This window comes from Meriones unguiculatus, chromosome 6 (assembly GCF_030254825.1).
Source record: "Meriones unguiculatus strain TT.TT164.6M chromosome 6, Bangor_MerUng_6.1, whole genome shotgun sequence".
NCBI lineage: Eukaryota > Metazoa > Chordata > Mammalia > Rodentia > Muridae > Meriones > Meriones unguiculatus.
In genome coordinates, this window is record NC_083354.1 from 77576260 (window position 1) to 77601984 (window position 25725).

General features: G+C 41.5%; 1 protein-coding gene across 12 annotated transcripts in view; it reads right to left on the bottom strand.

The window, feature by feature from the left end:
- The window catches only part of Mast4 (microtubule associated serine/threonine kinase family member 4), a 585425-nt gene that overhangs the window by 201555 nt on the left and 358145 nt on the right, over nucleotides 1-25725 (bottom strand). Inside the window, exons 1-2 of one of the 12 annotated variants that reach the window (XM_060385662.1) lie at nucleotides 8002-8926; nucleotides 3529-3609 (exon numbers count right to left, since the gene is read on the bottom strand). The exons of 10 other annotated variants lie outside the window; for them this stretch is intronic. In XM_060385662.1, coding sequence (XP_060241645.1) covers nucleotides 3529-3609; nucleotides 8002-8048 — 128 coding nt within the window. In that variant the 5' untranslated portion in view covers nucleotides 8049-8926. Of the gene's footprint in view, nucleotides 1-3528; nucleotides 3610-8001; nucleotides 8927-25725 lie in introns of those variants that run through there. One more of the 12 variants, XM_060385665.1, reaches the window with a different exon arrangement.

Genomic DNA, 25725 nt, shown 5'->3' on the forward strand with positions numbered 1-25725 from the left:
GCCTCCCTGAAACTGACAGCCTGGGGAGCGAGCACATCACATCTTCCTCTCGCACAGAGCCCCAAGACACTTTGCTGGCACCTGGGCATGGCACTTCCAGGCCTTCATTTCCCAGAGAGAAAGTTGGCTCGGCAGGAGAGCAGCCTTAGAGCCGGCAGCTCTCATTTCTGGCCAGTCCCCTGGAAGGCTGACCCGGGGGAAGCCCATAGGGACCTGCTGCAGATGGAGAGCTGACTCAGCCGTCAGCACAGCCTGTCTCCAGGGCTTCACCATGAAAGGAGCAGAATCTTCCACCACCACATTTAGAAAGTCTGTGTCAGCACCTCGAAAGGCCACTACTGTCACTCTCCCCTCCACCTGCACGTCCACTCACAAGAAAGGCACCGGAGAGAAATCTGACCCATTGCAGCCCAAGGGAGAAGAAAGTCATCAGTGCCAAGATACAATAAATACCCCCCCCACACACACACTGCATAAACACATTTAGATTCCTACAACTTTTCAACTTATCATAACAGACCATCATTTCAGAGCACACTATCAGAGACATAGCTAAGCTGCCAACTATATAACCATTTCTAGAACAATCTTTATGTGTTCTAGGGATGATTCATCACTATTACATGGTCCTGACTCCCTAACTCTATCTACTTCCTTGGGTTCCAGTCCGGCCATTCATGCTGGAAACCTCAGCTTCAATCAATCATTGAAAATTACCTGCTTTTACCTACAATACACACCTCTCTTCCATCAACTTCTGTGACAAAGTCTGCTCTTTACCAAACCTGTCTGTTCCTTTTCCTAAAGTCAAGTGAGCCCCATTTCTTTAGGTGCGACACAATGACACATGTCCAGTGATGGGATGTTCAATGGTATCCATTGTGCTCCATTCTCTACAAACTTTCCAATCCACCAGTCATGTGTTTGTGCCCCAGGCATCCTTGAAGGTATGTGTAACAGACACCCTTGGTCCCTGGATGGAGCAGATCCTTTCCAAAATCCAAGGATGGTGGGTGACAGACACAATTCTTTGTGTTTAAGCTGTTCTTCTATTGGGTGGTTGACTTGTTAGCGGCACACTAGTTAATACATCCCTGTTTCTCGTTCATTCATCTATTCTTTAACAAACCTTACTCAAATGTTTACTGCATTCCATGTGTTGAGCAAGGCACTTGGGAAATAAAAGAGTCTAAATGGAGGTCACAAGGTCTACCTACACCAGATAATTAAAATTCTATGTTAATGACTTCATAGCAGCGTGGATGTCTGAAGTCATTCACAGTGGAAGGATGTGAGACTTCAGTTTGAGCCTAAGCCATTTAATCTCTCTGTCTGTTAGCATTTTTATCTGTAGACAGAAGCAGCCCTCCCTTGTGGCCGACAGCACTAGATGGAAATGAGTGAAAAGTTCTAGGTTAGTAGTCAAGGCTCTACATATCAAGGTCCCAAATCAAATTAATTTCTTGTTTGAGATAGTCTCATGCATCCCAGGCTGGCCTCAAGATTGTTACGGAGCTGAGAGCAACTCTGGGTTTCTGATCCTCCTGTCTCCACTACCAGAGGGCAGAGGTTACAGGTTGCTCCATTATGCCCAGTTTTATGCGGTGATGGGAAACAGATGCAGGGTTTCAAGAATGCTGCTAAGTAAGCACGCTACCAACTGAGCTACAGCCTCGGTCCCACCTGCAATCAAGTTCCAATCCTTAGTAATCTCTCTACTGATAATTCTTTTTCTTTCATTCCACCCTCCTAATAGTCTATCAGCTCATGATTTTTAAAAATTTGTTATTATATTTCTCTGAGCATGTGTGAGTCTGGGGCGGGGGGCAAAGGAGATTGGTGTGTTGTGTGTGTGTGGGGGTGTGTGTGTTGTGTGTGGATGTGTGTATATACAAGACATAGCACACATGTCGGAGTTAGAGGACAACTTGCAGGAGTCAATTCTGTTTCTATCCTATGAGTCCTGGGGGTAAAATTGAGGTCATCAGACTTGACAACCAGTGTCTTTATGTTCTGACCTGCCTCATCAGCCCAGCACAAACATTAATACAGTTTCTCACCTCCTAGAGTTTGCTTTTTTTTTTTTTCTGTTTTGTTTTGCCTCCCATCCCATACCCACAAGGCTAAACCTCCAGGGTGTCTCGTGGTCCAGCTGAAACATACTAGTTCCATCAACCCTTTCCCCATACCACTAGAACAGCTCCTTCCTCTGCTACTACAGCATTGTTTGCTTGCACTTCGTAGAGCACACTGAGGTAGGAAAGACACTTAGAAGGACGAGAACCCAAAAGAAACTTCACTATTATAAGAGCAATGGAATTCTCCAGATAGACAAGAACATTTTCCCATGTTTTAGTATCTAGATGATGCTTTATAAGAATTATTACATATAACTTCCGGGTTAAAACTCACGTTTACAATCATAAATATAATCCTATCAGCATCCTAGAACCAAAGTTCAAAGTCATTAATTCATCTCCCTAGTCAATTTCTCCCATATATTTCCATTCAATTTTATTTTAGAACTAGGACAGAAACAAATATGTATGAAAAGACAGCATACAATTAGGGAGTCTCTAATCACTCCCTCTAGCTCCCAAACAATGAAACAGAGACCTATAGATTTACTCAACAAGCTTTAAGGCACTAGAGCTGAGCAGATACTCATCTATTCCAACCCTCTGTGCTAGCCTGGCTGCTTCCCAGCCACATGCCCTGAATTACTTGCTATATTGGTTCTGCCAGGGCTGTTTATGCTCCATCAGGTCAGTCCTCATGGCCACATCCTTTCTCTTCCTCTTCTCTCTGCTCTCTTTTCTTCTGCTCTTTTTCTCTCTTTCCTCATGGTCCCTATCTGAGACCCCTTGACTGGGAATGAAAGTCCTGCTTCCTGTCCTCTCCAGCCCAGCTCTAGGCTGAGCAGCTTCTTTATTAACCAGCTAGAGATAACTGGGGAGCAATGTTTACACAAGATTGATCAATGATCATGACAATGCCCATATCCAGACTGCAACCAGATTTGGGGGCACAGAAATCAGCATATGAATACACAGTGTACCAGACCAAGCCCCAATATATGTACATCTATGCAAATACCACCTAAAGATTTTAAGTACTTTCAAGGCACTAGCCATGAATGACAATGTTTATATTCAATTGATTATACAAAAAATAGAGCATTTATTATTGTGAATAATTTCAGCTGCCCTTCCCAACTGAAAGTTAACTTCAACCACAAGACTGATTCTACTTTCTTCCTTAAGATTATAGGACCCCTCATCCAAGTCATTTCCTATGGAAAATCTAGCAGACATACAGAAGTCAGGCAAGCAATAACCCAAGACCAAACAATGTTCCTGAGCTGCATACATGGAATGAGCAATACAGCAAGCAAAGTCCACCAGTTCCCTCGCTGCATAGGGTGCCCTGAGGGCACCAAATCCAAAGCAGGTTCCCGTTGGGTGGCAGACTGATCCAGGACTGGGGAATCAAAGAGAGAGCGGTCCTGACAGGCCCTGGGGTGCTTACCTCCAGAAGTGAAAGGCCAAGAGAGGACTACAAGGGCTGCCCGGGCTGGATGGGGTTGGACTCAGGCTCCTCGGAGTGAGACTGAAAGTTAAAATAACATCATTCCGAGTGGGAGAAATGATTGCAGTACAAATAGCAAAGCTCAGGGGAGGGACAGTGTTCCCCTTGGGCCCACATCTCCAGGACCTGGTTCCCAATAGCTTCAGGTAATCATCTCATCACGTGCCCTTTTCAGCTCTAGAATACAGAACAGGAAGGTGGCTTTCTGTGGAAAATTACAGTTTAAAAACTGCAGCTGCCATTTTTATTTGAGCCTTGGCTTTTTCACAAACAACTTGTCTGATGGTGCCATAGTGATTTTTGCACCAAAGACAATCTAATGTTATTTTATATGGACTGTGCATTGAACGTAAGCTTTTCTAGGTTGAGAATCACTGACGAATCTAGAGCAGAACAAGAGGGAAGTGGTGATCAGACAATGCAGATAAACAGGTTAAATAGTGACGCTTTCAAAAAGCAGACATTAACATTTTCTCCTAAGACAGATGTGTTCTTAAGTATGCAAAGACAAGCAATGTTTCTTCATGGCAATGACCCAGTATTTCTTTCTTTCTTTCTTTCTTACTCTTTCTTCCTTCCTTTCTTCCTTCCTTCCTTCCTTCCTTCCTTCCTTCCTTCCTTCCTTCCTTCCTTCCTTTCTTTCTTTCTTTCTTTCTTTCTTTCTTTCTTTCTTTCTTTCTCCTCAAGGGCAATGGTAACAAGGCTTCTCATGCTTATAGTCACAATTTAGAAAAAACAAAAACTTAAAAAAAATTCTCAAATGTAGCTGCAGACTATTTTATACATCAGAGAAGTTTTCTTTCTTTCTTTGTTTTTGTTTTTGTTGTTGTTAATAATCCAATAATCACTGGGCCATTGTAATGCTTGCTCCCCAAACTCATCCAAACCACCAAACATTTTTAGTAGCCAACTCTCAAATATTCATCACAAGGTGGTCAGAAAAAATCCATTTCCCCTTTGTGATTCTGGCCGCATGCCTGTTCACTAGTAGAGAGGTAAAAACACATACTTTTTTTTTGGTGTGTGTGTGTGTGTGATAGGAATGTATGTACATGTGTGTGCAGGTTTGCTTGCCCATGTGGAAGCTAGAGGTTGTCTTCAGGACGTAGTCCTCCATAGCTCTCCACCATACTTCTCTGAGGCGGTGTTTCTCATTTCAGAACTTGCCATTTCAGTCCCTGTTGTCAGTTCCCTTGTTTGTGTCCTCACCATTCTGGGGTTTTAGGTATGTACCTCCAGACTTGGCTTTTACATGGGTTCTGGGAACAGAATTCAGGTCCTCATGTTTACACAGCAAACGCTTTGCCTCCTGGACCATCTCCCTAGCCCTGGGTAGGAGAGTAACAATTTTACCAGTAGATCTTATTAAAAAAAAAAATAGTGTTGATCCTTGTTGATTCCCAATTATTTTTGCATGGCAAAAATCAGACAGAGAGTTAGTTATTCTGCTACTAACTGTTATGTGGAAGTGAGCAACAGCGATTCCTGTTTTAGTACGGGTTTCTTAAAAAACACACAGACTGCCTCTTTACTGGATCATGGTTCTACATGACATCATGTGTTTTTTCACCTTAGAGGAAAGGGTCCAGAAATGAAGCTCTATAATGGATGATTCCAGCCAGCTGCACCCCTCATTGGGTGGCATAGAGAATTGGAAACAGTAGCCAAATTTAAGTTTACTACTATTTGAAAATTTCTAATCCTATCTTTGGGAGGCCATTGTGTGTATAATTGAGAGTTGGCTCCATGTGTCACAAACTAAAGCATGACATTGCTCAGAAATGCTTCCATCTAGTTACTGAGGCTTTCCAACGAAGCTTGATAGTTTCTAAAAAACATTCTCCAGGTTGGTGGATGAAGGAGTTGGAATCTTTTTGCTGTCAGAGCACTTCAGAAGCTACTGTTTTAAAATGTACTGTACTTGAACTTACCAGCTCATTGGAAACCTCTCAGGAATGCTGAGATACATCACTCATTTTGTCTATGTCCCACAGAGTCTTATCTATCCTTCCCTGCCCTAAAATAGCCATGCATGGGCCCTCACACCATGCTGTCTCCAGACAGAAACGTACATGATGAGTGCTGTGCACTTTTATGAAGCAGAGGTGACATTTACAAACACAAAATGACTGTATAGGAAGTAGAAAGTTGTCACAAATTTCTGTATAAACTTACAATTTGTTAATTTTTAAAAATGTGTTTATTTGATATCTCACATCTAGAACTTACGTTTAAGAAATAGGAATCAAAACTGTCCCTGTGCTATTGGAAGATTCTGGGCTAAATCTACAGGGTATAAAGGATGCTCCTGTAATATTCCATAGCTGCAATGCTTAGGGAACACACTCTTTTGAAAGGAAGTCAGATTGTCTCAGGAGACAGCATTCCAAAGCTATTCTAGTCTTATTTGATTTGTGATTTGAGACCTTGTCATGTGGTCTCCAAATAATTACATTATATACATTATGGATGTTTTTAATAGTGTCAGAGTTAAGACTTCATTAAAATATTTTAATATTTCTCCACAGTGCCTAGATGCTGAATTTACTCAAAGGCTAGTTTTTCTCATGAATGAATGTGAAACTAGTTATGTATATTACAATTTTACATTCCAAGGTAAAACAAAATAATGAAAGTAAATGATGTGTGAATACTGCAATGACATGTAGGCATGCTCCTGTATTTTACTGTCTATGCTCCCCAGGTGAAAGCAGCATTCTAGATGCACAGTGGCATTTACCACACAGAGGCCAGGCCAAAGGAGGAGCCATCTGATAGCCAATCACAGTCCAGGGAACCCCATACTCAGCTGATTCCTGCGGCCTGTGTCCCTGGGAGCAACTTCAGGAAAACTGTGACAGCCTCTTAGCATTTCAAGAACAAAACAGAACACACACAACAACCAATTGTATGTAGTTTTTAAAGTTACTTTAAATGTCTCCTTGGATTATGGACAGGACGTTAAAAATGAAGGAAGGAGAGGCTTAATGTGAAGTAAGGTTTTTGAGATTCAAAGGGAGCTAGGGTGCATGACAAACGGGGTGGGGGCACAGCTCCTGAAGAAGGGTAGTGCTTTGGGTTCTACTCCTGCAGCTGTGGGCAGGGAGGGAGGGAAAGGCAGAGCAATCCCCACCTATCACTAAGCTGCAACATGATGATGAAACTTAATGCGACTGTCATTCAGGGGTCAGGTGGGAAAAGTAACTATGGCAATGGGTAGTTATTACTTGCACGTCCATTATGGCAAGTGTTACACCTAGCAAGAAGGCTGTGAGAGCTCTCCAACTTTTTATCAGTGGGCATTTTATCTGAAGAAAATAAGCACAGATTTTTTAAAGGGAGGACTGGCATAAAAAGTATTCACCAAGATGTTGTACATTCACTGATGGATTAATTTAGGAGGTAATTCCTCTTTCATGGACCATCTACAGAGCTCAAGGGGAATGACGGACAATTGATGATGGACACTTCAGAGGTGGACGTAGCTCTCTTCCTGAAGTGAGTCTGGTATGATATTGCAGGGGATATAAAGATTTCACGACGATATAACCCCCTATCTGTGCTGTAAATGACGTAGGTATTTACATTTCCTACCAGATTCTTATTTTACCGTTTATCCTTTAAAGTGTGTCAGCGCAGACTCACTCACAGCGTCTGCATCCTTGACTAACAGATTTAAAATAAAAAATTGCTGACACTTCCTGCATCACAGATGTCTAACTTCTGCGCCACAAATTTTGATGTGGACATTTTCACGTAGCTGCATCAAATCAGAAGGCAGTAAGATGCGTTAATGGGTTTTAAAAAAAAATGAGGAAGAAAGGAAGAGGAGAAAAAAAAAACTAGCTGAGCAAACACAGACCTCAACTAGGTAAACACATTGCATGCCCATGGCTGGAGACTGCAGAGAGGATTCAAAATGCTCTTCAGTTCATTAATATTCTGCTGCACTGATGAGGCATGGATCACATCTAATGACTGTCACAAATAACCCTTCTCCTGCACGCTCATCCATCCTGATGTTTTCTATTATTCAATGCAGACAGGGGCCTTTCTTCAGAAGCAGGCATTATGAGCATAACAAACAGTAAGAGAAGAGAAAAAGACAGATATACCACGGCCTACTGATGCATTCTTTCACAATGAGCTGTTAAGATGTTTCCAGAATTGAGGCTCAGCAACTTTAAATATGCAGCGGCACCTTCCCTCCGACTGCAATGCAAAACGCTGGGTCTGGGGTTTGCACATCAGCTGGAACCAAATGCCATGCATTTAAAACATGTTTCTCTACCTCACACTGCAGTGCTCTGAGGCTGTCAGTACAAACAAATGCTAAATAGCTATTGGTCCCCGGAAAGAGAAAGCGAGTGCCATGCAGAAAGCATTAAAATATTAAAGACAGACAATACTTACTCCAAGGTCAGCCCCGGAATCTGCAGTCTTTCCCGCTGGGCTTTCATGGTTGTTATATGTTATCACGCTCTATTGTAACCATGACACACACTCTCTGCCAGCGTCCCGGTGATGACAGAGAGCCAAAAGGAACCTCTCTAAAGGACTGGACTAACAACCTCTCAAGGGGGAGGGGGAATCCTGTAAGTTTGGGTCCTTCCACCTCCAGCAGCATCAAGAGCTGTCAGCGGCTTTCCTCAGGTTAACTGTGGGTGCGAGCTGCACTGATTTCGTTAAAGGAATGAGGCTCGCAGCTCTGCATATCAAGTAATTGGTTTCTGATTTTTTTTTTTTTAAAGAAAGTCACTACACTCACAGACCCACTTTTTACCTCAATGAAAAAAAAGAGTCCCCTTCACAGTGTGGACTTGAGGAAAATATAAAGCAACAGTATCATACATAAGAGAGTTCATTAAGCAAAAAAAAACGTCAATTGCCCCTCCCTACACAGCAACCCTGTGACACTCGGGGTCTGAATTTGCCACCCTGGGAAAGCCGCGCTTTCTCTCTCCTTGGAGCTAACAGCATCCCTTCATAGTCCACAAGGGAAGAGGGACGGTGCCTGGTGGAAATAATTAGATTTTTTTTCTATATATGGCGATCACCAGAAAGAGGAATAAACTAACTGTGCTAATTTGGGGGAAGTTGAACTCTGTTTTAAAGCAGAGACTTACGTGAGCAGGCACAACGCAGTGCTGGGAAAGTACCAACTAAGAATGTGAGACACAGGAGTGTGTGTTCTTAGTTTCGAAAAGCTGGTCTGGAAGAACACCTCAGTGCACCATCCTTTACGACAGCAGTGTGATATGAGTTAGGGAGGAAAGAGACAGCATATCTTTTTACAAGCCAGAAAGCTTCATCCTGTATTTACTCAGGGAACAGGTTTTTTTCACAGTGTTCAAAACTTGGAACTAACCGTACTTCTATTGTCCTGTATGAGAAACGTATCTGAGTCATTTCCTCTGATGCATTTTAAAATGTTTTAAGGTTTGGCAGCCACTGGTTGGTTGAAAAGAAACACCAGAAGGAAAAAAAAAAAAACAACTTTAACTTCTTTTCACCAAGAATTCTAATTTTTCAAGTACGACAAGGCCACGCGTGCGCACAGCACACCGCCCGAGGTAAGGAGGTGTGTTCACACAGCGACAGTCTGAGACTGTGAGGCCATACTCCATCTTTTTGAAGGAGAAGCAGGTGAGGCACACAGACCATGGCAGTGCCTAGGTGAGAGGCTGGTATGTTTATTCTCCTCAGGGTAACTGTGGTTCAGATTACATCCCCTACAAACAGCTGAGAAGGGAAGCAGAGGATGAATGTTTCCCCAATACATCTGACTCCATTTGGCTTTACCCATTTTTTTTTTTAATTTCTCCCAGTATTACCTTCTTGAAGCAACTGTTTGCAACTCTTTGGAGCTGACTTCAGATGAAGAGAAATTTACTTACTGTTCCAGAACCACACCGGATCCCTTTATTTGCCAATTGTCTCTTTGAAAGTTGTTGATTTTTAACTAGTCACCAATTTCTTCTTCAGGGTCCCAGTAGCCAGCCCTCTTACCTTTTAGAAGCATCAAATCCATACTGAAAGTGAATCTACTGGATTACCATTGTCTTGATAGAGAGTACAAAGGAAGGGTATAAAGCAGTTATAACTTAGTAAAAGAAAAAAAAAGAAGAAATAATAAAGAATTATAGACCAATAAGACATCAATTTTACTTAAAAATGGTGATTTTTTAAAAAATCAGTTACCTATGGTAAAAATAGTTATATTGTGAAATCCTTTAGTTTTTGTTTTTTTTTTTAAATGGGCGATTTTTATTTAAGGAATTATCAGTTCAATTCAATAAACTTCTATATACTGATCTTCTCAAGAGACTTTTAGTCCCATATACCAAAGGACTAGTATTTCCTTTCAGTACTTCTACTTTAACATACTCAAAGCTGGACTCACCATAACTCTCCAACCCCATGTATGCCCCCATCCAATGCCAGCTGTGTGGTCTCTCACTGTTCTTTCTTCCAAACCCACCTGGATCCCAGGAACATGGTTCCTTAGCTGCGTTAATTTCTTCAACTGACCTCCCCAGCATTTTTCCTAGGTACCCTCTTTATTGTAGACACCACTGAAAATCCAAAGTGGCTTTCTGGAGCAGGTCACCCCTCTTAAAAAAAAGCTCCAATAACCTCCCTCTCATTCACAATAAGAGTCAAACACCAAGCACACTTGGCTCCAGATGAGATAGTCAGGTGTCAATAGAAGCAATGATATAAGAATTGTCTAAAGTCAAGAGTGTAAGAAAGGAGGAAGAAGGGTAGGAGGGAAGGAAGGTAGCTAGGGCCACCTTGATAGATGCTAGAGAATGACCTCTCAGCATCTTGAAAAGGAAGCAGAATCAAGCACCTTTCTTTTCCTGTGCATTGTATGGTACATATAGGGAAGTCATTCTTTTATACAGCATTCCCAACTGGCAAACAGAGAAGAGATGTTAGGCTCAGCACAACACTGTTTTCCAAGCTCTCATAAATCTGTGAGCACTGATGACTGCTGACACATGGATAGATTTGCACTGGACATTGCATGTCTCCTGAGGGAGCAATGAGACCCAGTCTTAGCAAAAATGTCACAGAGCCCTGGAGAAAGCCAAATTCTATATCAAAACATCAATGTGCAGAAAGTAAAGAGACAACATGTTAAACAGTATCAGAGATGTGACCAGCAAAAGCTAGACGTAAAAGTCAAAACAAATGTGAGGTTTTCTAAAGTGGTATGTTCTATATGAGTATTTTATGTAATTATTTACACAATTATTTTTAGTAAGGAGGAAAGAAATAAAAGTCGAGCCTATAAGACTAAAAAGGCTTAAGATATATAGCAACTAACGATAACCCATTGTCATAGTTAGAGTCTCTATTGCTGTGAAGAGACCTCATGACCATGGTAACTCTTATAAAGGAAAACATTTAAATGGGGCTGGCTTACAGTTCAGGGGTTTAGTCTGTTATCATCATGGCGGGAAGTATGGTGGCATGCAGGCATTCATGGTGCTAGAGAAGGAGCTGAGAGTTCTACATCTGGATTCTTGGGCAGTAGAAGGAGACAATGAACCATCAGGCCTCACTTGAGCTTCCGAAACCACTATCCACTCCCAGTGACATACCTACTCCAACAAGGCCACACCTTCTAATAGTGCCACTCCCTGTGGGCCTATGGCAGCCATTTTCATTCAAACCACCAGACCCATGAACCTTTTGTGGGTCCTGATATCAAAGAAACTAAAAAGAGTTAATTAAACATTTCAAAAATAATCAATATGATCTAGGCCTTATATACACATATTAAATGCATATGGAGTGTAAGTATAAATGTGTATACATTTTTTAGTCCTCTTTCTGTTTCTTTGATAGAATACTCTGACAAAAGCAACTTTCTAAGGCAGAAAGGGTTTATATGGATGCACGCATCAAAGATAAAGTCCACAGGGGGAGAGTTCAGGTGGAAAAAGCTTAAATCAGCTGTTTATCTCACACCCACAATCAGAAAGCAGAGACTTATAAATGCATGCCTTTGTCTAGCTTCCTTTCTCTACTTAGACAGCCCAGGATTCCAGCCAGGGAATGATGCCGCCCACAGTGGGCAGGCCTTCCAAAGTAATGAACACAAGCAAGATAACCCCCCACGAGCATGTCCAGAAGCTCATCTCCTGATTGATTGGAAACTTTATCAAGTTGACAATTAACAATGACCTTCAGGGTATGTAGATACTGTGGGGATATTTGGTAAAAAACAATTACTTTTCAGTATATCTGATAATCACCTTTAAATCCTTATCTACAGAGATGTACATAAAAATATTTACATATAACATGACACACATAAGGGTTTGGTTCCAAATAAAGTAAAGAAAAAGAGAGAGGCTATCAAGTCGGCTGTGGCCTACTGCTATTTTTTTTAAGATTTATTTACTTATTATGTATACAATGTTCTGCCTGAAGGCCAGAAGAGGATGGCAGATCTCATTATAAATGGTTATGAGCTACCATGTGGTAGCTGGGAATTGAACTCAGGACCTCTGGAAGAGCCTGGGTGATAAAGTGGATAAGGACAAAGCTGGCATCCAAAGCTCCACAGCTACCTGTTCCTTCCCCAAGCCTTCACTAACACCTCATTCACATCTCTCTCCTTCCCTCTGTACTTATTCTCTTGTTACAGTTTGGATCTTAAAGGTTCCCCAACACCTGTCAGTCCCCAACCTGAAGTGCCGCTTGGGGTGAGGTGGAACCTTTGAGGTTAAGCCCAACGGAAAAAAAAGCTAGGGTAGAGGCTGTATGCTCTTGAAGAGAGCAACGATACCCCAGTTCTTTCTCCTCCCTTGCTTCCTGGATGCCATGAGATTATTGGCACTGCTTTCCCATGATGAGGGCCTCTCCACTGTCACAGAGCATGAGAGACAGATTACTATGATTTCATTTGAAGCCTCTGAAACAATGAACAGAGCAGACCCTCCCTCATTTTGAGGTGCTTCCCTCATGACCGTGCTCCTTGTCACATGGACACTCTGAACTTTCTTTATAACCCGCCTGGCTTTCTCATTTGGATGTGCAACACTCCCACACAGAGTGCGTCCTTCTCCTTATCTTGACATACTTTTCTCTTTAGCACCCAAAACCACTTGATCTCTTCTGTATTTGATTGTCTACCCACAGGACTGGGGACTCCTAGAATGTAGGTGGGACATGCGTTGTGGCTCTGTGTATCTCCAGTGCCAAGGGCAGCCACCTAATTAACCTCCCAGAACAAGATCCAGAAGGAAGAAAAAGAGAAAGAGGAAGAAAAGGAGGAGGAGGAAGCGGAGTGATTCTGCATTGTGGAAGTAAATGAGGCTTATCCTAGAGCTGGGAGACATGATTTCGGTAGGATGAGTGGCACGGTCACTGGCTTACACTGCTTTGGAAGGACTCCGAGGGCATAGATCAGGAGCCTTCTCTTGTTATAGGAAAGGCACAGGCCTGACATCATGCATTTTTAACAGACCCAGTGCCATGGCTTACGCTTGGATCATTCTATATTATCTCCTGAATAATAGCTATCACTAAGATTTTGCGATGCCTGGGGGAAGCTTTGGTCTCAAGTCTTGGGATACGGAGGAGGACTGCTGCTCCCAGTGTCTAGCAGGTGGAGGTCAGGATGTTGCTAGGCTTCCTATAAAGAGAGACAACACCATCCCCACAGCCCCCAAACACCAGTGCTGTACTGGAGACCCTGACGAAGAAGAGACGAGAGGGATCTTCAAGGTGCTTAGCATCAAGGGCCAGTTTTAAGTATTTAGATTTGGGTTTCACAGCAGTCAGCATAGGTAGAGGTAGGAGTGACCGCCTTATTGTTTCACATTTCATTTCACATTTCTGATTCTCGGCAATATAGCTAACCTGAAAGTATATGGAGACTTTAGTTTTGTTTTCAAGGGGAATGGCTTTTTATAGCCAGAGCCCCAGAAGTCCTTCTGAGTCACAGAAACCTAATTACCAAGGAATCCATGCTGTTCCCGAACAGCAACCCAGAAAGAAAACTCTGCTGAGCAAGAGACCCAACAGCATGAAAAATGCTCTCCACAGCTTCTCAGAGGGCAAGGCTAAGACGCTTACCTGGTAGTGATCCCAAATATATGCATCTGAGGCACGTGGCCAAGAGGAGTCCAAACGAAATAGTTTGGCTTCCCTAGTGAAATTTGTGGGACAGATCTGCAAAATCTAATATTCTCTTTCTTCCTGAGGTTCAGGATTCTATGAGGAAGATACAAGATGCAGAGGGACCACCACTCACCACTCTTGATGGATGCTCAGCTACCTATAGATCCCTCCAAGGAGAGAAGAGCTGAAGAAAACTTTCAAAGATGACACATATGACCGGTACTTTCCCTTTAATATCCACACAATATAGTAAGGGTTAGATAAAGGCATTAACACAGATTCATACTAGCTAGTATCACCATTCATTTAATAAACTTCTGTTTATCTGTGCTTGTTCCAGATGCAAGAGACGCGACAATGGATGAGATCAAAAGGCCTATCCATAGGGTTGTCAACCAGGGAAACTGAATAAGGACATACACAAGATGGTTTCTGATAGCAGTGGGTTATCGGCATCTTGGATTGACAAAGAGTTAAGGGCTAGAAGGTGTCTTTGGTCAGACTAGAGGATTCAGTCAGGTGTAAGGGTCCCTGGCAGGTTAATGCTATCAACTCACACAAACCTTGGAAAAGAATGGCACAGCAGGGTGGGCACATCTATACAGGGGTTCTGGCACTGGACCAAGACTGGCTCCTTTGATGATTATCACGAAGCCTGCCTTCATGACGGACAGTCAGGGGCTTTATGGAGGATTCAAAGGTAAGCAGTGTGTGGCTGCAGGTACTGAAGATTATTAGCAGTTGGAGAAGCAGGAAGAAAAATTAAAGTTTGGCATTCTTCATGACTAGGATATCAGAAACAGGTTTTATGGGGAGGGGTAACTTTTAATAGATGGAGCTAATTCTTCAAACAGATCCTTGATAAGGACTCTCTACAACTTCATTGGGCAACTAATGTGAGGTTGAGTATGTGTGTCCTCTGGCTCATGTGTGTAAGACTTTTGAAAAGATCATCCCTAAGCTTGGCACAGGAACCTGGAAGGTCAGGACAGAGCACCTAGCTCTTTCTCTTGAGGCCCTTCAGCCAGTCAGACAAGGCCTATCCCTGCCGTCTACACGCCTTCTAAAGTGGTGTTAAGGAATCTAAGGTGTTCGGTTTATTATCACCTACTGGAAGATGTGCTGAACGGGGACATAAATCATTCAGGGGAAATGCATGAGAGCAAGGAAAAGGCAGCACACACAGAAAGGCAAAGGGAATCACCAGGGCGTTGGCAATCACCAGCAAGAAGGAATCCCCAAAGGAAGTTGCTGCTGTAACAAGAGCATAGAAGGTGACTTGGGCCAGAGAGCTGAGGGGTTAGGAAGCAGCTTCAAAACAGGACACAATGAGAGGTTATCTGATGCCACTCAGAGTGCACAGAGCACAAATGATGACTTCATAGCTCTGTAGGAGAATATGGAAAGGATTCGTGATAGCCAAGTACAATTCAGGCCGAGGGAGAGCAGCCCAACGATCAGCTCCATGAAAAACATATTTATCTAGAAAAATGGAAACATGATTAGTAGGGTGACATATAACACATTATGTAGAGAATACCAGCCCCCTAAAGATGCTGTTGTTACGCCAATCTGTGAATTATCATCTTACACTGCAGATAGGACTTTGTTCTTCAGATTCAGGATGCTGAGGCAAGAAGATGATCTTGCACTTTTGGCATGCATCAGCAAAACCCCCGGAATTCTTATAATGCAGAAGAGGGAGGAGCCAGAGCTGGAGAGATGGTAGTAGCAGATATTGAGGTGATACAGCCAAGGCTCAGGAGCTCTAGAAGCTTCTAAAGGGGAGAAGGAAGATGGCTCTTGACTCTACCAAATAAGACCCATTTCAGAGTTCTAGCCCCTCGAATTGTAAGACAGTAACTTTGTGCTTTTTTAAGACACTAAGTTTGAAGTCAAGTGTCACTATAGCAATAAGAAACTAACATACCTGGAATAGCATAAATACTGTAAACTGATTTAACAACAACCAATCACACTCTAACGGTTGCTATCCTTAGACTGGGAAATCAGAGAAGAGAGAAAACACGGTGATGTGGAATGAGGGAGCAGAAGAATGATGCCTTCCTGTATCGTAAATGAAGTCAATATGTAAAGCATGAAACTAAGTGATTCTAGAGGAAACAAAATACATTACTGAAAAATATGGAGATATTATTAAAGAGCTGAAAGAGAGGTAGGACTGGAGGGTGGGTATGGGAGGCAGGGGCCCTGGTTTTCATAAAGCTAGTACCATTATTTAATTTCTAAAACTCTATATATTGTATTTTGATAAGAATAAAATTAATGTTAAAGAGAAGGATTAGCTGCCAGTATCCTTGCCATATCTCTGAATTTTACTGTACTTGCATTTATTGAAACATCATCTAATATCCTTGTACTTTTTATCTATCATTTTCAGCTACACACAATGGTATCTTTCAAATGGGAGAAAAGCAAAGCCTTTCCATCCCTCAGATTTAGTGATTTTCCCCCCTCACAACAATATGTCATTCATAATCAATGTGAATAAAGCCTTTGTAAACAGAAGGAAAATGAAAGCAAGCAAACAAAATGCAAACTAGTCCTTGGAAAGGAAGGGAAATGAATACTCTCAATATGCGTGGGCAACAGCGATTCACACCTAAAACGCTAACATTTGGAAAGGCGGTTGCCGGAAGAGCAGAAGTTCAAGGTCAGCCAGGACTAGAGTAAGATTCTGTCTTATAATATCAAGAGATGGGGATGTTGAGTACCTCAAGTTCTAACCTGCCATTAAGACACTCTTTGACTTCAACTTTCAGTAAAACTCTATAGTTTCAATTATAGTCTTTTTTTTCCTGACAGCTGTGGACTAACAGTATCAGCAACTATGTATCATGCTGACCTTCTCACACCCTGAACTCAGATGTGTAGTGCTTTTCCTTCATTTATGTGGCGACTGTATTCTAGGTTAGTTTGGGAGCCCCTCCTTGCTTTCTTCATCTTACTGGCTTTGGCTCTGATAAACGCTCTAGGTACAAACTGCGGGCCAATCCAGGCGGTGGCAGCAGTTCTCTGAACACAAGAATTACTTCAGGGATATGTATATGATTCAAGTGAGGTTGGGGACAGGACATTATTTTCCTGCTACATTTCAAGATGGGAGGGCAAACGTCTTTCTCTTGTGATCACAAATCTGGTAACCACAACAGCTAATAAGGCAGAATGAACAGAGAGAAGACCAGAGTTTGACGTTAATTATTTAGTCATGCATCAAGTCATACCAGAAGCAGCACCCTCAAACTTTCTGATTCCTTGACACAACTGGTCCCTTCTCTTAGGCCAGTGTCGGCTGGCTATATTGTTAGCTGCTATACTGTGATTACCAAATGCAGTAATCAGAAAGCTTTGTGAGCACATAACTATCTTCTTTTTAAGACTTTCTTTCCAATGACATATTAAAAAAATAAAAAGCTACAAAAAGATAACATCTAATGATAAAAATGTAGTTCAATAGCAGTGTTGTTTGCCATAGCCCCAAATTAGAATTCACCACAAATGACCACTGAGGTCGTTTGAATAGGTACGGGCCCACAGACTCATGTGTTTGAACGTTTGGCCCAGAGAGCATGGCATTATTAGTAGGTGTGGCCTTGTTGGAGTAGGTGTGGCCTTGTTGGAAGAACTGTGTCATTGTGGAGGTAGGCTTTAATGTCTCATATATGCTCAAGCTATACCCAATGGTGAACACAGTGTAACACACAGTTTCCTTCTGCTGCCTGTGGATCAAGATGTAGAACTCTCAGTTCCATTTCCAGCACCATGTCTGCCTGGACACTGCCATGATGATAATGAACGAAATGTCTGAAAACTGTAGGCCAGCCCCAATTAAATGTTTTCCTTTATAAGAGTTGCCTTGGTCATGGTGTCTCTTTACAGCAATGAAACTCTTAACTAAGAGAGCCAACAGTGGTAAAATGGCTAAATACATGGAATGAGCTATAGTTAAGTGTCATGCGATATCACATACCACAGCAGAAGAAAAAATAACTAATAGAAATAACATACTGAGGGGAAATAAAGTGGCCCTGCCACTGCTAAGAGACCATAGCGATTCCTCAGAAATCAAGAAAGAATGCCTGTGAACGAACCCATCGCACTGCTGGTGTACACCTCAAAGAAATGAAAACAGGAACATAATTATTGCTGTCTGATATAAAGACTCCTATCACTTATTTGAGGCATCTAGTGTTATCGGATCCATAGAAAAAAAGAAAAGAAAATGAACGGTCACTGCTAATGGCCAGCAGTAAAGATGTTAAAGTAAGTGTTTAATGGTCCAAAGTCACAGTTGGGGAACATGAGAATGTTCTGGAAATGGGTAGTTTTGATGGTGATACAACAAGGTGAATGTACTTGATATAACAGAATTGTATACTTACAAATGAGTGGATCAAGTGGAAATTTCATGCTACACATACTTTGCCACTATTTTAAAAAAGAAACTAAGAAACGAGGAAAAAGAAAGACTAGTTGTCTATCATTCTGCTTCTAGGCTTATACGTCAGGATTGGCAATAAAGTCAAGGGTGGAGAGGGAGGCCAAATGACAGAAGCCATGAATCTACACTGTATCGTATCTTTTTTTTTTCTCCTAAGTTCTAATTGCATGGGCATGCAACATTTGTGAAAACCCCCAATTTTTTTAATAGATTTAGAGATTCCAAAATTCTCAGAATCTACTTGTAATCTTTCTGAGCCTCTAGGCTTCTCTTACATGCCTTTCTCTTTATAATATTTATATTAAACACCATCCTTCCAGAGCCAGGTGTGACATAAGGACACACACATACCTGCTAAGGAACTTCTTGCTAAATCAATATAAGCAACACAGAAGTAAAAGTAAATGAAAAGCAACAATACTAAAACAAAAAGACATAAAATCTAGGCATATAGAAAACATAAGATGCCCAAAGGGGTACCCTGAATGAGCTGTCTGTGGCTAGCATCAGTATACTTGCTCCAAATCACACAAGGAGTGCATAAACTTCAACCTGAGATTTTCTTACTTTATATGGTGCAGTCTTTCTGCTACAAAATACAGCTTTCTGGATCACGTCATGTTATGTTTGACAAAATGATTCCAAAAGAATTCTTCTAGGTAACAAATGCTATGTACTTAACTCAAGCCAAAATATTTACTTTGAGTAACACTTCGAATTGTATGGACTAGATACATAATCCAGAGGGTAAGCAGTACATGTGTTGAAGAACTCAGGGTGCCACGTAAAATCAAAAGATACGGGACTTCTGAAAGCCTTTAAAAATGCCAACTACCTTTCAGAGGTCAGAACTGATTCTTTTTAGAAAATGCTTCTATTCCATATTTGGTAGCCCGATGTCCAACTCCTGTTCTCATAGATGAGCAGAGCTATGGTGGATATTTCCCATTTTCGTTGAATGCCTTGTTACACGCAGGTCCATCCACTGTAAATCACAGAGTTGCCATTAAAGAGCCCAAATGATAGCAGCAGAGCAACCTTCATTAGAAAAAAAGGTTCCAAGAACAGGTTATCATTGTAACACCTGTCAATTATTTTCAGTTTTCAGGTTTTGAATCATACAAGAGCATTCTTTAATGCCTGATTAGTGAGAATTTGTCAAAAATAACTGCAAAACTGCTCATCCTCTAGGACTCTGGCTGGGTATAGAAGGCAGAGCGGCATTCCTCTCTCCCCTCCCCACCCCAAGCATGCCATGACTGGTCTTCATGGTCAAGGCACATTCTGAACATCCCACGTCAGAGACACCCACGGAGCTGACAAGCAGTGAGAAGGAACAGCCACATGCCAAAGTTGACCTACTGCGGAAATGTCATCGGTAACATACATGGACGCTGGGTTTTGAAGGCTGGGGAAGACGACATCACCACTACAGAGCTTCCCTATAAAAGTCATCTTCCTGCAATTCTTCTCCCTTGATATTCCACAGAATTCCCCATCAGGCACAGCTTCCCAGTTATAAATACCACGGTGACCTGACAACCTACATTAATAAAGTCTCCATGTGTGTTTCTGTTTGAATTCATGAGAATAAAAATGCCAGACTTCCCTGACTAGATGCCATTCATGCCTGGATACTAGCACAGTGAAAAAACACAAATGCCATTTTTTTTTTTTTTTCAAATATCCCATGCTGGCTAACCATCATTCCTTTAGTAAATACTATGGGTGCCAATGTAAGCCAAATACTAAGACAATAAGGCTTAGCGTTTCCCAGTTTAAAAAGGTTCTATTTGCTACATTCTGGGGAAATGAGAGGGGGAGGGGAGAAAGTGAAGGCAAAGTTGGAGCAAACCTGTTTGCCTTAATAATAATAATAATTTTTGGTTAGACTTTTATCCTTCTCTTCCCAGTTCTATAGAACAGATAAATTACAAGACAGAAAAAGAGTTAACACTTGGATTTTGTGTATTCTGTGAGAGCAGCAAAGCAAAGGTTGTGCTTTCAGATGATTCTCGATAGCCAGGCAATACAAGGCCATGGCAAGCTCTCCTAGATCTGCTATCTCCTCATCTCTGTCTGAACACATTTTAAAGGTTTGAGAAGAACGTGCTGTATTCTTCTCCATCTTCCTGATGGTCAAACAGGTTGCAACAGCTCCTTCCCAAGTACAGAGATAAGCTGGGCCTGTCTGGCATCACAAACACAAAGAAGAAAAGGTCCCTAAGAAAAGACGGCCGCAAATACCACTTTCTAATGAGTGGACAATTACTCAATTTCCATTTCTTCAGAAACAGCAAAATAAAATTATGATCTTCCCATGTAATGCCTTCTTGGGAACAGCAGGAAACACTGAAATAAACATCTTGCCAAACCTACGGGAAGCAGATATCGCCACGTGATCAAGTCTTCACTGAGGCAGAAGTAGGGATGGAAAATTAAATTCACTTTCTACAAAGATGCCGAAAAACACAGGTTGGTTTGTCAATTTCCCCCGAGTAGAATATCAAACATTTTTTTATTTATAGTATTCAAGAGGGTTATTATCCCCTAATTACATTTTAATTTTCTAGGGAAAATTTATTCAGGAAAATGTTATTTATGGAATTTGTGTTTTGTAGGATCTATCTGAGCATTTATAACTGCTAGGACTGTGTAAAATGAGCCCTCCCTTTAGGTTATATATATCAACTTCAGCTACTCCAACCTATTAGCATATATTATCTTAAAGAAGAAGAAACGACAGAGAAATAGGGAATTACTAGTACAAGGTCAACCAACCATGAAAAGTTTTGTTTGTTTGTTTGTTTGTTTGTTTGAGACCTGGTCTCATGGGTCCCAGGCTGGCCTAAGAGTTTCTGTATGACCTTAAACTTCTGATTCTCTTGCGCCCATCTTCTGAATGCTGTGATTATAGATATGTGACATCACTCTTGGCTTATAGATGAGAACATGTTTTAAATGATTTATTTAATTTTATGTGCATTAGTGTGAAGGTATGAGATCCCTTGGAACTGGTGTTACAGACAGTTGTGAGCTGCCATGTGGGTTGCTGGAAATTGAACCTGGGTCCTTTGGAAGAGCAGACAGTGCTCTTAACCACTGAGCCATCTCTCCAGCCCCAGATGAGGACATTTTAAAGCATGCTTGAGTGTCAATATTCCTGAGGTAATGACACGTCCAGGGATCCTACCGTTTCACCCACTTAAGTCTATGCCTTCATAATATCCTTTATACCCAGTAACAGACCAGAAAAGGTAAGCCTTGGACAGATTATTGAAATTGTTTTCTCTAGTCGAAGAGGACCAATTTGATGAATTGTCTGAAGTATAGAAGGTGCGGTAGAAAATATAGCCTACATCTGTGGTGTGTAACACTGACTTCAGATCCAGTCTCATCCGTAGCCTTACTATTTCTGCTCTGAGAACAAGTGGGATACTTGTGAAGATGACACCACACCCACACTCTCTCCAGAACATGCTCTAATAAAAAGACTCCGTCTCACACTCAGAATCTGAACTCAGATGTTATTATTCTAGTTGAGAAACACACTCATTCTTTGTGGGCGCATTTGTGTCCAAGCCCTAACATTTCCTTCTTCAACAATTCTACCATGAGACTTTCTGATAATCCTCAGTGTTCTTCCCTTTATCGTGGATTATGACCTACAAATAGTTCGCACACTTTTACTAATCTTTTGTAATCTCTAAAGTCTGTTGTTCAGTCAGGAACAGCTTGTGCCGTGGTCCAGTGGAATAGGATGCACTGTGCTGAGAAGGGCTGGAATGCTTTGCTGAGGTTTTGGGCATCCAGAGAAAGCAGGGAGGCAGAATTATAAAACACACATTTTGATGCTTGTCTAATCAAATAGCAGCCATCTACTCAAAACCAATCCGGGTTCCATTAGCCAGGATTTGAATGTGATGACAGTGACACTCTGGTCTTTCTCAGATCATCTCAAACTTGAAATCATATCATATCTCCTAGCATGACCCAATACAACTGAGACTTTGGTCCCCGTAACAGGGAACCCAACTCAGAATCAGCCGCACGTTCTCATTCTCGTCCTTGTCTTTCCTCTCCACCTGCCCAGGAAGTTTGGGAAGTCATTCTTGAGCTTGCCTAGACTTATATTTTATGAGCCCCCAGCCTCCTTTTTTACTGCCTTCTTTACTAACATGAGTAGGGACGCCACAGGCCCTGTGACACTGGACTATTGCTGAGGTACAGTCATTCTCAAACTGTGGGTTGTGACCCTTTTGGGAGGGGTCGCATATCAGTTTTTCTGTGAATCAGACATTTGCATTATGATTCATAACAGTAGCAAAATTATACTTATAAAGTAGCAATGTAATAATTTTATGGTTGGGGGTCACCACAACATGAAGAACTGCATTAAAGGGTCACAGCATTAGGAAGAACCACTGGCTTTAAATTCTATGCGTGAGAACCCCTGTTGTTTTGATGCTGTATTTTCTTCTGCGGTTTAGAAGGGAGATACATTAGAGTTGAAGAAATCTCTAGACTACACGAGAGAGTTGAATGAATATTGCTGAATAGCAATGAGTATGTATTTTGGCAGAATTTACATGCTGCCTCTTCGTTTTGTAGATCACACATCACAAACTACCAGGTCTAAATCAGAATCCCAAAGCCGGATTGCATTTTTCTAGATAACTGAGGCTGGTCTTGAACTCTTGATCCTCTGCTTCAATCTTTTAACTGCATGAAACTGCATTATAGACATGCATTCTGGAGATCTAACATTAAGAACTGAAGCCTAAAACATCTTCAGCAAAGTGGCTGGATACAAAATTAACTAAAAAAAAAAATCAGAAGCCCTCCTGTATACCAAAGACAAAAGGACCGAGAAAGAAATTAGAGAAACAATACCCTTCACAATAGCCACTAATAACATAAAGTACCTTGGGGTGACTCCAACCAAGCAAGTGAAAGACTTGTATGAAAACAAACTTCAAGTCTCTGAAGAAAGAAATTGAAGGAGATATCAGAAGATGGAAAGATCTCCCGTGCTCATGGATCGGTAGGATTAACATAGCAAAAATGGCCATCCTGCCAAAAGCAATTTACATATTCAATGCAATTCCCATCAAAACACCAACACAATTCTTTACAGACCTTGAAAGAAAAATTCTCGACTTCATATGGAAAAACAAAACAAAACAATAAAAGCAGAATTTCCAAAATGATCCAGTACAACAACAGATCATGTGGAGGTATCTCCGTCCCTGATCTCAAGCTGTACTACAGAGCAATAGTTATAAAAACCGCATGGTATTGGCATAGAAACAGAAAGGAGGATCAATGGAACCGAATAGAAGACCCAGAAATAAATCCACACACCTACAGATACTTGATTTTTGACAAAGATGCCAAAACCATTCAATGGAAAAAAGACAGCATCTTCAACAAATGGTGCTGGTCTAACTGGATGTCTGCATGCAGAAAAATGAAAATAGATCCATATTTATCACCCTGCACAAAACCAAAGTCCAAGTGGACCAAAGACCTCAACATAAAACCAGATACTCTAAATCAGTTAGAAGAAAAAGTGGGGAAGAGCCTAGAACTTATTGGCACAGGAGACAATTTCCTGAACAGAACACTAACAGCACAGGCTCTAAGAGCAACAATCAATAAATGGGACCTCATGAAACTGAAAAGATTCTGTAAAGCAAAAGACACTGTTGTCAGAATAAAACGACAACCTACAGACTGGGCAAGATCTTCACCAACCCTATATCTGACAGAGGGCTAATATCCAGAATATATAAAGAACTAAAGAAGTTAAAAAGCAACAAATCAGGTAATCTAATTAAAAAATGGGATGCAGAGCTAAACAGAGAATTCTCGATAGAGGAATATTGAATGGCAGAAAAACACTTAAAGAAATGCTCAACGTCCTTAGCCATCACAGAGATACAAATCAAGATGACCCTGAAATTTCACTTTATACGCATTAGATTGTCTAAGATCAAACACTCAAGTCACAAGACATGCTGGAGAAGTTGTGGAGAAAGGGGAACCCTCCTCCATGGCTGGTGGGAATGTAAACTTATACAACCACTTTGGAAATCAATCTGACACTTTCTCAGACAGTTAGGAATAGTGCTTCCTCAAGATCCAGCTATACCACTCCTAGGCATATATACAAAAGATGCTCAAGTACACAATAAGGACATTTGTTCAGCCATGTTCATAACAGCTTTATTCATAATAGCCAGAAGCTGGAAACAACCCAGATGTCCCTCAACAGAGGAATGGATACTGAAATTGTGGTACATTTATACAATGGAATACTACTCAGCAATTAAAAACAAGGAAATCATGAAATTTGCAAGCAAATGGTGGGATCTAGAAAAGATCATCCTGAGTGAGGTATCCCAGAAGCAGAAAGACAGACAAGGTATATACTCACTTATAAGTGGATACTAGACCTAGAAGATAGGATAAACATACTAAAATCTGTATACCTAAAGAAGCTAAACAGAAAGGAGGACCCAGGGTAAGATGATCAATCCTCCTTTAGAAAGACAAATGGGATGGAGATTGGAAATAGGAGAAAACAAGAAACAGGACAGGAGCCTACCATAGAGGACCTCTGAAAGACTCTACTCAGCAGTGTATCAAAGCAGATGCTGAGACTCATAACCAAACCTTGGGCAGAGTGCAGGGAATCATATGAAAGCAGGGGGAGTTACTAAGACCTGGAAAGGACAGGAGCTCCACAAGGACCAAATATATCTGGGCACAGGGGTCTTTTCTGAGACTGATACTCCAACCAATGATCATACATGTATAAAACCTAGAACCCCTGCCTGGATGTAGCCCATGACAGCTCAGTATCCAAGTGGTTTCCCTAGTAAGGGTAACAAGGACTGTCTCTGATATGAACTCAGTGGCTGGCTCTTTGACCTTCCCTCCTCCCCCCGAGGGAGGAGCAGCCTAGCTAGGCCACAGAGGAGGATATTACAGCCAGTCCTGATGAGACCTGATAAGCTAGGGTCAGATGGAAGGGGTGGAAGACTTCCCCTATCAATGGACTTAGAGAGGGATTGGGAGGAAATGAGGGAGGGAGGGTGGGATTGGGAGGAAATGAGGGAGGGGGCTACAGCTGGGATACAAAGTAAATAAACTGTAACTACTATAAAAAAATTTAATTCAAAAAAGTTTCAAAATATAAACGTAAGAGAAAGAAATTGACAATAAATATATCCTGTAAGTGTTAAAAAACCAAAACCAAAACCAAACCAAAACAAAACAAACCCTGAAGGCTATCCAAGATCTAAAAGCTGAAGTACAACCCGACTTGCTCCCCAGTGGAGTCTAGGCATATTGTCTGTTCATTTCCTTTCTTTTGCTTTGTGAAACACCATGGCCAAAAGCAATTTGGAAAGGAAAGGATTTATTTCATGTCCATCCCTGTTAGGGAATGACGTTGCCCACAATGGACTGGGCAGCATCTATAAATGACAAACATTATGCCCCCAAAATCTGTCCCCGGGGCAATGCAG